We start from the raw sequence: 15,029 nt of genomic DNA, 5'->3' as shown, positions 1-15,029 counted from the left end.
GCCACCAGGGAGGGCCTCCTTTTTATATTATTCATAACATTTCCATTTATGGATGAAGCACCCTCAAATGAAAGTGAAACAAGGAACACACTACAAAATATAACTCATAGAATTTCAGATAACTAGGGGCTAAGGAGAAATCTGATAGTAGTGTTGAAAGTTTTAAGGTCACATAGTAAGAGCTAAACTTTCAGCCTACTATTCTTTCCATGATCTACTATTCTGGCAATTTAACTCAATTTTAAACTGTAGAGTACAGAATACAACCCTCCTAGAATGTGGCAATGGAGAAGAATACAACTGGCTGGAAGGGCTGGAAAAGTCTCTGGAGAGGACGACAAATTAAATTTTTCATTCCCAAAATTGATAATCCATCGGTTACAAGATTGCTGAAGATGGAGACCATTTGACCATTTTGTTCCTTTTATTTTTTCCTTTGTAGTCCAGACACTGGGACTGCAATGAAGTACACTGCTGAGGGGAGCAGCAGGCAAAACAGAGAGGTCTGCAGCACCATGTGCATCACCTCCAGGGCCAGGACCTGGGATCGAATTTGCACTGAAGCAGCTGCAGCTAGCTTGCAGTGCTGCGCCCTAACCCATTGCACCACCAGAGAGGGCCAAGGGTTTTGCAGAAATTCTATCTATGTGAAAAAAGAAGCCAGGCCTGAGTGATATCCTTCAGGCCTATGCAGCTCCCTGCTCATGCCAAACCCAGCATTTTGTATCTTGTCCCTCATGTCACCTCATGCATACAGCGAGAGCAAGAATCTGGTCTCTAATCTGACCTCACATAACTCACTTTGAAAAGAAATGTTTCCATTTTAAGGCAGACAGTCAAGATAATTGGAAGCATGTTAAAATAATAAGAACCTTATTAGTAGAAAGATGTATCTAGATAGCGCCAGGCTATCCACGATAGGTAAATATTACTGCAAAACTTAAAAGCTACACTTAAAGGACTTAGAATAAAAAACCAATTCTACTTCATGGCTCCAAATCTTCTTCTAACTTGAGGTAGTGAAGCATAGATGCACTCACAGGGTGGTGATCAGGCTGTGCTCCATTCTTCTTTCCACTTTATATTTTCCACACACCTTTCTTTGATAGCTGAAGCTTCCCCAAACAACAAGGTGATATTATGCAATATCTACCCTATGGACTTGCCTGTTCAATGATGTGTTTTTGAGCACAAATGAGCTCCTTTTTGTTATTTTAAATATAACTTAATGTAGTTTATACACGTTGATTTTCAGTAATGCACACCTGAAATTTATAAGCTGCCATAGTGCCATGTTACTTAAAAATAATTAAAATGAGGGCCCTCCCTGGTGGTGCAGCAGGTTAAAGAACAGCACTGCAAGCCAGCTGCAGCTGCTTCAGTGTGAGTTCGATCCCCAGCCCCGGAGGTGATCCACATGGCGTGACAGACCTTTCTACCTTGCCCGCTGCACCCCGCAGCAGTGTATTTCAGTAGATCTGCCTGTTCTGCTCCCCACTCTGTCTCTGGTGTATCCTCTCACTCCCCAACATCTCTGGTTTGTACCCCAGTTCTGTATGCATAAATAAATATATTTTTTTAAAAACTTGTTAAAAATAATTAAAATGAAAACTACCAAAAGTAAATAGTGTCCTAAGGATCTTTATACCACTCCTTTTATCCTTCTTCTTTCAGAGTCAAGTTATAGTGTCCAAACTAGAATTCTTGACAAAGCCTGTAAATATTTTATTGTCTCTGACTCCAGGCATACAGAGCAACCCCCATCAGCTTTCGCAGCTGATGGAAGAATCCATCTGCTTTCTCATAGCCCCAAAGGTGGGCTCCTGGAGCTTTAATTTTGTTAGTTTTTCAGCTATAAAAATACTTGAAAAGTATCTGAATGTCCACTTGTGTACTTGCTAATGGGCTGTTTAATGCATTTGACACAATGTTATATATTTTCCCTTGCCCAGATTTTCTCTGTTCCTTTCAATGTAAATTAGTTTTCATCTGTGACCATTTATGAAAAAGAATCTAGACTTTGAACTCAGTGGACTTGATTTTATAAACAACCTTATTGTGCTTTTTAGAAACGACATGAGTCATTCCCATTTACTGTTAATAGTTCAAATGATAAGAATGTCCATAAAGTAAAAAGTGAAGTTGAGAGTATAAAATGGCAAAAGCTTCTTTCTCTTACTTCCCAAATAAAAACATAGAAATAATCTTTCTGTTCTTTTCATCAATAATTCTATAATTCTAGACAATATACGCTGTGTCTGTCTTCATTTAAGAATTGAACAGCACTCAGTAGATTCCTACCAGGAATGGCCAGGATTTTGCTCCTTCTCACCAGACCTATATTTAGTTTCCTGTCTTCTATTGGACCTTTATGGCATGATTACGGACTCCATGCTTACAGGTCTGCACAGGATACATAAGTATAGAAAGTGGGTGGGGACAAAAAAACAGCATGAGGCCCCTCTTACCTATTTTTTACTGCCCTGTTACTGATATAGACATGGCTAAGGAAAAAGCAGTCATAACTGGCAACAGCATTTGCCCTTGGGGCGGGAGATGCCCAGGAGTGGGGTGTGGAAACAAGAGCGAGTTGGAAAAGACATGCTCAGATGCTGGGGTGGCACCCACTGTCCAAGTGTTGCCAAATCTTATTTTCTAGGAAAAGCCATTTAGAAATGAGTTGTAGATATAAACTTTCCACTTGTAAATCTGCACAATTTTTTTTGAGATGCTGCTGGCTCCACACAAAAGGTCCATGTGCCAAATGCGGCTCATGAGCTGACCATTTTTTACCTCTATCATTATGGCTTTAAATCATACACCCAGACCTCTGTTATTTGGCCCATCCATTTTAGATGGCACCTCCTCACTTCGCATTCTGTGAGATGAGGGTGTCTGTGTCCCTAGAGCTTTTGCTTCCTGCAAAGGGGTGTTCCACTATGCCTTTCACCATTCCTTTACATTTGGCTTCCCAAAGTTTACAGAGCTTACTTTCTGTTCTGTGACATGTTTGAGTTTTGTCCATGGGTTCTTACAAAATAATGATTGATGAGGGCACTACCTACAAGTTTTGGAAAAACCCAAGTGTCCACCTACAGATAAATAATGATGTAGTACAGACACACGGTGGAATACTACTCAATTGAGAAAAAGATGGATTCTTATCATCTGCAGCTACAGGGATGGATGGAACTGGAGGGGATTATGTTAAAATAAGTCAAAGAGGAAAGACAAAGACTGGATTGAATCACATATGTGTGGAATACAGAGAACTAAAATAAAGGTCAGGCAAAGCCAAACCACTTGAAATATGATTATGGAACCGAGGCTGGGTTTGGGTTGGGGAAACACAGTGGAGTGGGAGCAGATTGGACTAGGAAGGAAACTATGGATGCCTCCATGGTGGGAATGGGGTGGTGATGTGCATCTGAAGAGGGAGCTTATGCCTTGAATCACTTACACTATTGTAACTCAATGTTAACTCAATTAAAAAAAAAGAGTTGAGGGTTAGACAGCTGAGAATCAGACCTATGGTATAATGGGTTAATGTGGAAAAAAAAGTAAAATGAAGTTAAATAAAAGAGCAACCAGTCTATATACATGGGTCCATTCATACACATAAAAGCATGTGCAGATACATGTTTATATTTGGACAGGACATTTCTGCAGTGATACCGGAATTATGAACAGTGGCTGTCTCTGGGGAGTGTCAGAATGGGTTGAGGCAAGGAACATTATCTTGTTACATTACATTGTCTGAATTTTTAATTTAAAAGTAAGCTAAAGTTGGCCCTCCCTGGTGGCGCAGCAGGTTAAAGCACAGCACTGAGAAGCTAAAGCCATCTCTGCATGAGTTCGATTCCCGCCTGCCCTGGAGGTGACCACATGGCGTGGCAGACCTCTCCTGATCCGCCTGCTGCTCCCCTCAGCAGTGTACTTCGTCAATCTGCCTGTTCTGCTCCCCACTCTGTCTCTGGTGAAGCCTCTCGCCGCCCCTGAGCCTCTGGCCTGTACCCCAGTTCTGTATGCACAAATAAATAAATCTTTTTTTAAAAAAAAGTAAGCTAAAGCTTACTTAAGTAAGTTAAAGCTTTACTTCTTTATAACAAAGTTATAGGCACGGAGATAATTACTGATTGATACGTTTTTAAAAAGGCCAAAGTCAGCAACTCTTTCCTGTGGTTATTACTCATGAATAACCTTATGTGATGATTGGGAATATTCCACATCTTGTTACCATGACTCTTCTGTGCTCTAATAACAAGTTTTAACACACTTAAGGAAAGTAGCCTGAATTTAAATTTGACCCTGAGACCAGATAAAATGGAAGGGGAGAAGAAAGGTCACTGTCAATGAAGGCTCAGCTAGAGGAAAGGGAAGGAGCAGGAATAAGGGCCTAGGTCGTGGGGAACTGGGAAGGATCTAGAAAGGCTGACATAAAGTAGGATGGGGTAAGGGGATATAAGAAGCTACTGGCAAGGAATCTGGCATCTTAGACCCACTACCCTAGTTGTGGGGAACTGCATATTCATTGGCTGTCCTTCATGTGACAGGTACATCTTTCTGCTCCTGGGGGCAGAAAGATGAATAAGAAACAATCACTGAGTTCAAGGAAACAGATGAGAGAGGTGAAAACGATGGTGTCACAAAGTATGAGGACCACAAGATTTGGACCCAAAAGTATTGCAAGTATTGCCCCCTTCAGTAACTTGCCAAGTTTTAAAACCACTCTGAGCCTCCAGGTTCTTCCTCTATTTAAAAAAAAAAAGAAAGAAAGATAAAGCTACCTTATCATGAGGATAAAGTGACTACTAACAACAAAAGCTAGTTTGCTCATCTTAGAGGATTCTTCTCCAGAAGCAAGGGATTACAGATAAAAAGTTCCTGTACAGCAAAAGAAAGAATAATCATAAAAAGAGATATTCTACTGAATGAGAGAAAATATTTGCACACCATGCAACAGATAAGGTGATATCAAAGTCTACAACGAACTTATACAACTCAACATAAACAAAGCAAACAACCCAATCAAAAATGGGCAATAGTACTTAAAAACATTTCTCCAAAGAAGAAAATTAAATTGGCAACAGGCATATGAAAAAATGTTCAACATCACTAGGTATCAGGGAAATGCAAATCAAAAGCACAATGAGATACCACTTCACTCCAGTATGTATGGCCCACATTAAAAGAACCAGAAACAAATGTTGGAAGAAGATGTGGAGATAAAGGGAAACTATTGGTGGGAAAAGTAAACTGGTCCAGCCACTGTGCAAAGCTGTGTGGAGGTTTCTCAGAACACTGTGAATGGATCCATCCTATGGTCCAGGGATTCCACTCCTAGGAATATACCAAAAAATCACAAAAACAGTACTTTGAAAGGAAACCTGCTCTCCTGTTTAATGCAGCACCGCTCACAACATCCAAGATATGGAAACAACCCAAATGCCCCAAAACATAACTGAATGCATCAAAACGTTGTGGTATTGTAACTGGGTGGTCCCTAGGAGAAGGGAAGTTCCAGGTTCCCTGCCCCACCCAGAAGGAGGGTGGAACTGAGCAGAGAAAAAGGAGAGAGAAGAAGGAGAAGGCAGATGGAGAAGGAGACCTAAGGAAGCCACATGGAGCAGCAAACATGTGATGAAGAAACCGGGCTTGTTTCCTGACCCTGGACTGGTTAAGGCAGATGTGGGTGAGATACCTGTAGGGAGGTGACTATGGCAGTGTTTATATTGATTTTGATTTTGCTCTTTTCCTCCGAGATTTGGCTGGCAATTTCAGACCCTTTTCCATGGGTCCCGGCCAGAAGGTGCTTTAGTCTTGTGGCAGGCTTTCAGGCCTTGCTTTGGGCCAATCCCTTTTGGGTGGACTTTTGCCCACAAGGGGATGGGTAACTTCAGGTGTTGATTTAGAAGTTACATTCTTTGTGTTTCATATTGTATATTCACTGTATTAAAGTCACTTTTTACTAAAGCTTTATATGTTTTGTCTTGTTGCGGCGGATGGCAGAACCCACTTAGAGCAGGCAGGTTTTGGGGCTTCAGGGGTGCCTCTCTCTGAATTGAGGTGCCCTATAACAGTATATTTCTACAATGTAATATTACTCAGTGGTGAAAAAAGACTAACTCATGCCATTTGTGTCATCATGGATGGAGCTGGAAGGCATTATGCCAGCCAAAATAGGAAAAAGGTAAATATTGAATGACCTCACTTACATGTGGAATGTAGAGAAACAAAAGTTTAAGATAAAGTCAAAATTAGCAAACTGACCACAGAGCTGAAGCATAAAGGAGGGAGCAAGAGGGCAAACAGGAGAGAAATGAACACAAGGGAATATGGCGATGGTCACAGATGATGCGGGGGTGGTAAAACTGTGGGGGCTACAATGGTATAAGAAAAAAAATGAATTAATTTGAAAAATTAATTAAAAAAATTGTCACTAATGTAAGTAAATTATTCCATTAAAATTTTTTAAAAACTAGTGTCCTTCCTGACACACTCTGCCCCACCCCCACCCCCCATAACTCTCTGGGAATGACAAAATGCTTCTTGTTTTCTCTTTCTCCTCCAAGGAGATACCAGACAAAGTATCTGTTCTGTGTGTGTGACTGGGGGCACACAGGAAGGGAGGAAAGGGACAGTGCCAGAGAGCAGGAGTTGGGTATGAAAGACCTCACAGACAACACCAGGGGACTTCCTCTAAGGACAGCAGGCAAGGAGGTGCTCTAGTCAGCTGTGGGCTATTGGAAGGGCCAATTGCAATCAGAGAGTCAGGAAGCAGGAAACCAGTTTTCAAGCCACTCCAAACCTCATCCTAACCTCGTCTACATTCCTAAAGTACAAATTTTGTATTGACTATTTCAAGCATCTAATTATACACTGTCATATTGTACTGTTTTATATGCACAACTTTTCTCAGAACCAGACCAGTTGAGACTCCGGGGGCAGAGAGCAGACTAGATGCTTTTTTCAAATTTGTCAGAATGGTAGATGTCTCTCAATTAGAAGCAAAATGGAAGGAGGTGGTGAGGGAAGCCTACTGCTGTTGGTGAAAGAAGAAACTGAGGAGCCAGGCTGCCCCTATACTGTGAAGCCCACTTCAGTAAACTACAAGACCCTTTGCCTGGAGTGAAGGCTCCTTTGGGCCATACTGCCCAAAAGGCACTAAAATATCAGCTCATTTGATTCACAGGATGGCCAGGATCTATCATCACACTTGCTTTTTCTGGTAAGAATGAATTCCAGGCCCTGCCTGGTGGTGCAGAGGGTTAAAGCACAGCACTGCAAGCTAGCATCAACCACTTTAGTGCAAGTTCAATCCCCGCCCATGGATCCCAGCCCAGAGGTGATCCCACATGGTGTGGAGGTGACCCACATGGTGCAGCAGACCTCTCCTGACCTGCCCGCTGCTTCCCTCAGCAGTGTCCTTCATCGATTTGTCTGTTCTGCTCCCCACTCTGACTCTGGTGAATCCTCTCACTGCCCCTACACCTCTGGCCTGCACCCCAGTTCTGTATGCATAAATAAATAAATCTTTAGGGGAAAAAAAAATTTTTTTTTAAAGATTTATTTATTTGTGCATACAGAACTAGGGTACAGGCCAGAGGCTCAGGGGTGGCGAAAGACTTCACCAGAGACAGAGTGGGGAGCAGAACAGGCAGATCGACGAAGTATACTGCTGAGGGGAGCAGTGGGCGAGTCAGGAGAGGTCTGCCTCGCCATGTGGTCTCCTCCGGGGCAGGCGGGATTGAACTCATGCGGAAGCGGCTTCAGATTCTTAGTGCTGTGCTTTAACCCGCTGCACCACCAGGGAGGGCCCTAGGGGAAAAAATTTTTAAAAAGAATGAGTTCCAGGGCAGAGAGGAAGATACCCTGTCATTTCAGTACTTTTCCCACTATCTCACTCCTTTCATACTGAACAGTGCTAGCTCGGGAAGCAGCCCACAGTACTCCAGCTGCCATGTGGGCAACAGAGCAGCTGGAAGTTTCAGGCAGCCCCTGGCATCTGTAGGGCCTGGCTCTCTCTGCACGGAGGCTCCCCACAGCCCTGGGCCCAGCAGTGCTCACTAGGCAGTGATGTGGCACAGTGTGCCCTCTCCACACCCTTGTTCTATCCTGCACATGTGGGCAGACAACAGTCATCGACCATCCTGTCACCAAGGAGCCTACTGCCCTGGCCACCCCATGCAGGCCTGGCACAAATCTCATGAGAAAAGGCCCACACAGAAAAGGCTCTGGTTTAGAATTCCAGGGCTCTGGTGTCCAGAACTTGGAGGAGTGATGCAGCTCTGTTAGCACAGCCCTTGGCAGACAAATGCCTGGTCCAAAGTGAGGGTACGGACAGATGAAGGAACAGGACTTCAAAGAACCTGGGCTCAGAGGCTGGGTTTAAAGGTGGCACTGACGAGATCGAGAGCCAGCGCTTTACAAGTTGCTGAAAACATAATTTCCTCAAGCTTTGGGCTGGAAGAGCCAAGAAAAGGGCAGTAGCTTTGGCCTAATCAGTAGAATCTGATCATACGGTAGCTTTTCTATAATAGCATTGATTTACCACTAAATCCCATATGGTTGATTTCCTCTCATAAACCCTCAACCCTGTTGGTTCAAGCCAGATGGCCACAGCCAGGGAAGAAAGAATTCTTATAGAATGCTTTTAACTGGAGGACCACATGCCACTCGGACTAAGCACTTCCACCATTCGCAGTACGTTTGATGAGGATGTAAAGCGTTTTTACATTTTTCACTGCACTGTGCCTTCTCCTCTATTTATTCACATCATTTAAAGGGGCAGTATCTCCACGTGCATGTCATTAGGTGTTTGTCAAACAGAAATATTTTTCATAAGATTTCCTATGTACATGTAGCCAAATATCTTATCTGGGTAAGTTTTTAAGTCGAGCAATACAACAGCATCAAAAAATCTTTTTTTTTTTTTAATTAGAAAGCAAGAGTTTTCCCAGAAATTCCCTAGCAAACTTCTGCCAGAATGTCTCACTGAGCCACCGGTAGTTGCAAAGGTAGCTTTTACAGTGGCATCTAAAGTAGAAAAGGCCAAGTGTAAAGGGGATTGGAAATGGAGTTGGCTGTCCAAAGTATCTGCTACAAAGAAAAGTCCTAAGAAACATGAGGGTCTAAGGCCACAGAGCTGAGCATCTCAAAACTGGGAACATCTCAGAAAAAGACAGAACCACAAAGGTCCCACTTGAATGTCACCCAAGTTTTCTTTCTAGAAAGAGGGGCTTAATTAAAGGAAGGGATACATGAAGTCCTTGGCTTAAAAACAGGCCTAAAAAGGAAAGGATGCATGTCAGGCAAGTGTTTGCCTCTTTCAGGAAAAAAACAGAGAGCATAAGTTTGAACCAATTTTTAAGTAGCAGTTTTCAAAAGTAATAGGAAACCAACCTTTATGACTTTCTCATAGCCTCAGTATCCACGTTTTCTCTACAGAGATGGGAAGGTTACTGTGCCCCCTCAGAAGAACCCAGGTCATTTCAGTACCCTCCACGCCAGACTTTAGGACTCCAGCTGTTGATGGCAACTTTAAAGAGGGGGAGAGAGTGAAGGAGAGGACTGCAGGCAGAGCTTCTGAAGATGGTGACATGAAAGGGAAGGATTCTTGCTGACTGCAACTGGCATCGGTTTGAGACTAATAAGTAGTCTGAAGGTTTAATTGTAAAAAATCACTCACTCCTGAAAGATTCTGTGAGAGCCCAATTACTCAGACCTGATGTCCTGAGGTTGCCATGAATCTGACAGCAAGATGGTTTGCACAGAATGAATGAAGATCTAAAACATCTCTGTAGAGAAAACGTGGATACTGAGGCTATGAGAAAGTCATAAAGGTTGGTTTCCTATTACTTTAGAAAACTGCTACTATCTAGAGAGAGAGGTCAGCTGCAAGCCAGGCCAGGTGGCCAGGTGGCCACAGCAGAAAAGGTTACATGCACCGGGGGCAGAGGACCAGCAACTGGCCAGGCGTGAGCCCACTTGGAGCTCTGCCTTTGTAACTGACAATTCCTACTCCCAGCCTATGTCACTCCAAGTTCATGCCACCGTCTCCGGGGACACAGGGTCAAAAACATCCCCCGATAAACCTTGTCTCTGATATCAAAACTGCCAGCTTCCTTATTCTGAAATCATTCAAGGTGTCTCTCTTTGGTTAAAAAAAAAACAACATTGCTCTAGGTATCTACCCAAGAGACAAGAACACTGATTCAAAGACACCTGCACCTCCATGTTTATTGCTGCTTTATTTACAACTGGAAAGACATGGAAACAACACAAATGCCCAAAAGTGGATGACTGGATTAAAAAGATGTGGTACATATACACAATAGAATATTACTCAGCAACCAAAAAATAAATAAATAAATAAACACATGCCTTTTGCAGCAACATGGATGGAGCTGGAAAAGATCATGCTTAGTGAAATAAGCCAGAAAGAAAAGGAAAAATACTGGATGGCTTCACTCACAGCAGGAGTATAAAGGACCAGGGGAGAAAATAATACTAATGATGAACAACCATATACCAGAGACATTTTATGGGGGTAGAGAGTGGGGAATGGTATCAAAAACGGTGGGTTGGGTAGAAGTGCACTGGACTGTGGTGAAGGCACACGGGTGATTTGGTTATGGGAAGCCCATGGGGATTACAACTGAGATGGAAAAAGGCACAAAATGATGTAAAAATAAACTATTCTATTATTTAAAAAAGAAAAAAATATTGCTCTGTGTCTTCTGCTTCAGTGATAGTACACATTTACTGTGTGCTTATTTGCAAAGCATTTTATGCAGCAGTCACTACCTCCGCATATCTCTCTGAAAGTTTTAAGATGGAGCCAGCCACTCTTCCTAACATTTCTCTGGAATTGTCTTTATTCTGTGTCCACTACCCACTTGCATGCCTGCAAGGTGTTGCTCCGAGTTGACTCCAGGCAGGTGCTGAGTGGTAAAGGCTGCTACTAATAGGGACACATTTATTTTGATATCTAGTCCACATGTAGTATATAAATTCAATTGTTCCATCAATATAAGCAAAATTTTCTCACATGGAGAATGCTATAAGAATGCTTAAAGAAGATGGCTGTCAACACTGAATACATTACACACCATTGAATTGTTTAAGATGGTTAAATTTATGATGTGAATTTTACCTCATTACAAATATTGTTCCTTTTAAAATTTATAAAGTACTTTTGCCATTTTTTCCTCTTCAACTCATTTTCTTTTCACATCTCTGCCAAAAAGAAATACAGAAAGAGCTAGTTGTTTCTATATTTCTTCTAAAACAAAGAAAACTATATCCATGGGACTTCTGACCTGCCTCCCAGAGGGTGACCAGACACCGCGCCAGCCAGGTGCTGACATCTGCCAGTATTCTCCTAGGCAGGGACCAAGTCAAATCTTGAAAAGACTCTTTCATGACCTCCAGAGTCAGTAAGGAAGCAAAGGCCTCCCCATGCTCTAGGGAAGTGTCTATTCCTCTCCACATTTCTCTTAATTTGAGGAACGATTCTGTCCCTGAGAGCAGGAGGCAGGAGGGTGGGCATGAAGATGAGATCAGTTTTGTAAAACCATTTTTCGGGTCTTCCCTGGTGGCGCAGCAGGTTAAAGCGCAGCACTAAGAAGCTAAAGTCACTTCAGCATGAGTTTGATCCCCGCTCCGGAGGTGACCACATGGCGCAGCAGACCTCTCCTGGATGCTCCCCTCAGCAGTGTATTTCAGTAGATCTGCCTTTTCTGCTCCCCACTCTCTCTGGTGAATCCCCTAACTGCCCCTGCACCCCAGCCTGTACCCCAGTTCTGTATGCATGAATAAATAAATCTTTAAAAAAAAAAAACACCATTTTTTTCAAAGTTCATTTTCAATGTTAAGTGTAAACTCAATGTTTTTCACAGGTGTGCACCCATTAGCAGTTGTTCCCTACAGTTCCTCCCTCACCCCTGGCAACTACTTTCAGTATTTACAGATTTGCATCCTCTGGACAGGTCACGTACATCGAATAATTCAATGTGTGGCCCTTTGTATCTGCTTTCTTTCCTGTAACGTAATGCTTCCAGGATTCGGCCATGTCGCAATGTGCATCAGTCCCATTCCATTTCTAAGTCTCCAGGGGGTCCTTCTATTGTTTCTTTCCTGCCAGCTGTAGGGCTGTGAGGATTGGGCAACAGAGAAGAGCTCTCATCCTGGTAACACCCAGAGCAAAGAAACAGACTCCCCAGACCACCAACACTCCCCCACAATCTTCTTCAAGTAAAAGACACAACAAGTCTGTTACGTCAGATCCACTAGTGAAGCATCTTAAATAGAGAGAAGTGTGAGGACCACAAAGCACTGTGCAGCCCCTGCACACTGTCCAGATGACCAAGTAGCCCAGTGGCACTAGCATTCAGGAGAGCATGGCCAGCCCCTTCCTTTACAAGCTTTCAGGGGCCCGCTCCAAAATTGTAGATTCACAACACGTCCTATGAATTCCTTATCACATCCCTTTTCTTTCACTCAGATCAAAGATTTCTTTCTGTAAAGCATTTCCTGGGATAGAGTCCATGTGTTTAACTCCAAGACAGATATTACGTGCCAACCTCCCTGATTTCCCAATGTATCTCCAAGTAGATGACTGGACTTGCTGGCAGCCTGAGTCCACAGCTTACTACATAGCCTGCCAGCTGGGCATAACTCCAGATATTCTTACAGCTATTCTTCCAAGTTCCTATCTTCTCCTTTCTAATATAAGGTAGACAAAGATCTATCATGCCTGTCTGCAGAAGAAAATACAGGTCTACCCAGTAAGGGCAAGAGACCAAGATTTATGAGTAAGAGTCAAGAACACTGAGTAAGGGTCCCATTACCCATCCCACTGCTCTGGATTTAACAAGTGGATACATGAGAGGATTAGTAAACTAAATACTCCTGGTGGGAGCGGTGTGTAAGAAATATTAGTTCTCAATTATGCAGATTTTCAGGTATACATTTAAATCCAAGCTGTGTTCTCCCCACTGCAGCCCATTCTGTTTCTATAATCAGGAAATACATATCCAGAACGTGACCTACATTAACAGCAAAACATCTCAGTATCACCCTACCCCCAATTTCTCCAACACTGACTTTATAAAGTCAACCATAAACAAAAGAAATAGGTCAAATTGATACATATTCATTTTCTATATGGGTCTGAAAGAATACAAGGCCTTCTACCACAAAGAACAGACCTTGAGAAGAACAATCCCCTAGTCCAGTCTCCCACTCAGCCACACTTCTTACCCTCCCTTCAAACTTGGCGGTGCCTCCTTCTTTGATGCGGAGGTTCCGAGGGGGCAAGGTGAAGGCAGGGGCCTCAGTGAGGGGCGTGGAACTGACTCTTGAGCGATCCACGCTGAGAGGCCTTTTGGAAATGTGCGTTGAAGCAGCCAGCTTGACATCCCCCATGGTCTGCAAATAGGAAGGAAGAGCAGGTCAGAGGAAAAAAACACAACCCTTACTTCATGCAGGCAGTGGACGGCCCAGCATGCTGGTGAGACCACTATGTTGCGAATTATTCTGGGGGCAGGTACCCTGTTAGGTGAGGTTCCAGATGGAGCTCCTCCCTGGGAATGAGAAGCTCTTGCCTTCCACAAGATTTCTGGGGGTGATTTGGGCATCTTCAAAACTATTCCAAGAACTTCTAGGGAAGGGACAAAAAGAGAGAAGCTGAAGGGTTCTTAAAGATATTACGAGCAGTATCTAAATTCAATGATTAATTGCCGGTGATGTTTCAGAGCCAACATCTGTGTTAGGTACTTGTGCTTTTGCTTCAGCCATGAAAGCTCACAGACTAAGGAGAAATAGGGTCCAAATTCCAAGAATAGAAAGTAGTTTGGCGTTAACACGGCAGGAACTTTGATGAGCTGAGGTGAGTTTGAAGTTGAACTGAGGAGTGGAAGCACAGCTATATCTGAAGACATAACTTGAAAAAGGCTCAAAGGTTGCAGAATGTCAGAGAAAGAAGTGACTTAAGATTACCCAGTGATGAATGTTTACTAAACTTGCTGTAACAATCATTTCACAAAATGTGTAAGTTAAACTAATTATGCCTGTACACCTTACAGTTATACAGTGCTATATATCAATTATGTCTCAATAATACTGAAAGAAAAAGAAACTGGTATTCAGGTTAACACCTCCATTTATAACAAACCCAGAAAAGGTAAGCCATTCACCCAAAGCAAAATGATGGCATCACTGGCAGAAATGCCTGATGTGGCAAAAATACCTGCGCAAAAATAGCTCAGGCTCCTGATGTTACTAAGGGCTGGCAAGGTTAGCTGAAACAAAGGAGCATTGATTTCAAAATTGGAATTGTGAATCTGAGTTCTTGACGGTAAGCTACAGAAACGGATTCTGGCTTTCATAAATGGAGAAAAGATCTGTTGGAGATATGGGTCCCCACACCTCTCCCAGCTTTAGAGCTCCCAAAATATGCAGGAAAGGTTGGAGAACCAGGCTGGGAAAACAGGCAGCAATGGAAAGAGCCCAGTGGAAAGAGCTCTGCCGAAGTCCTGGACACCTGAGCCACCACCTGGAATGCAACCAGGTTCCAAGTCTATATGGGAGACTCACCTGGTTGGGACAACTCCAGGTTGGAGACCATTTCTTACTCACTACAGAATCCATGGTATCTGGCCTATCATACGTGTGTGACAAATGTCTACTAAATAAACATGTACTAAAACATGATACACTCTTCCCTGTTTTTATTTCCCTGTTCATTTTCTTGGAATGTTCACATTTAAATCCTATGCTATAACCTACAAAGTTGACACAAATAAATAGTGGTGTCTATTTGCACATATGCATGTAATTCATTTGTTTAAACCTAATAACATACAAAATTAACATACAAAAATCCCTTGCACTTACATTTACAGGAAAACAAATGAAGAAAATTACTCCATTTATAGATACTTCAAAAAGAATCAAATACCCTAGAAGTAATCTAGCTAAAGAGGAAAAAGACCTACTCAGCCAGAACAAGACTTTTTTTTTTTTTT

At 42.7% G+C, this 15,029-nt stretch overlaps 1 protein-coding gene across 1 annotated transcript in view; it reads right to left on the bottom strand.

Moving 5' to 3' along the window:
* The window catches only part of MYLK (myosin light chain kinase), a 236,412-nt gene that overhangs the window by 153,470 nt on the left and 67,913 nt on the right, over positions 1 to 15,029 (bottom strand). The window contains exon 2 of the mRNA XM_004675148.2: positions 13,264 to 13,431. Coding sequence (XP_004675205.1) covers positions 13,264 to 13,428 — 165 coding nt within the window. The 5' untranslated portion in view covers positions 13,429 to 13,431. The remainder of the gene's footprint in view (positions 1 to 13,263; positions 13,432 to 15,029) is intronic.

Source organism: Condylura cristata, unplaced genomic scaffold (genome assembly GCF_000260355.1).
Source record: "Condylura cristata isolate star-nosed mole 26May11 unplaced genomic scaffold, ConCri1.0 scaffold00003, whole genome shotgun sequence".
Classification (NCBI taxonomy): Eukaryota; Metazoa; Chordata; class Mammalia; order Eulipotyphla; family Talpidae; genus Condylura; species Condylura cristata.
This window is presented reverse-complemented; position numbering and strand designations above follow the sequence as displayed.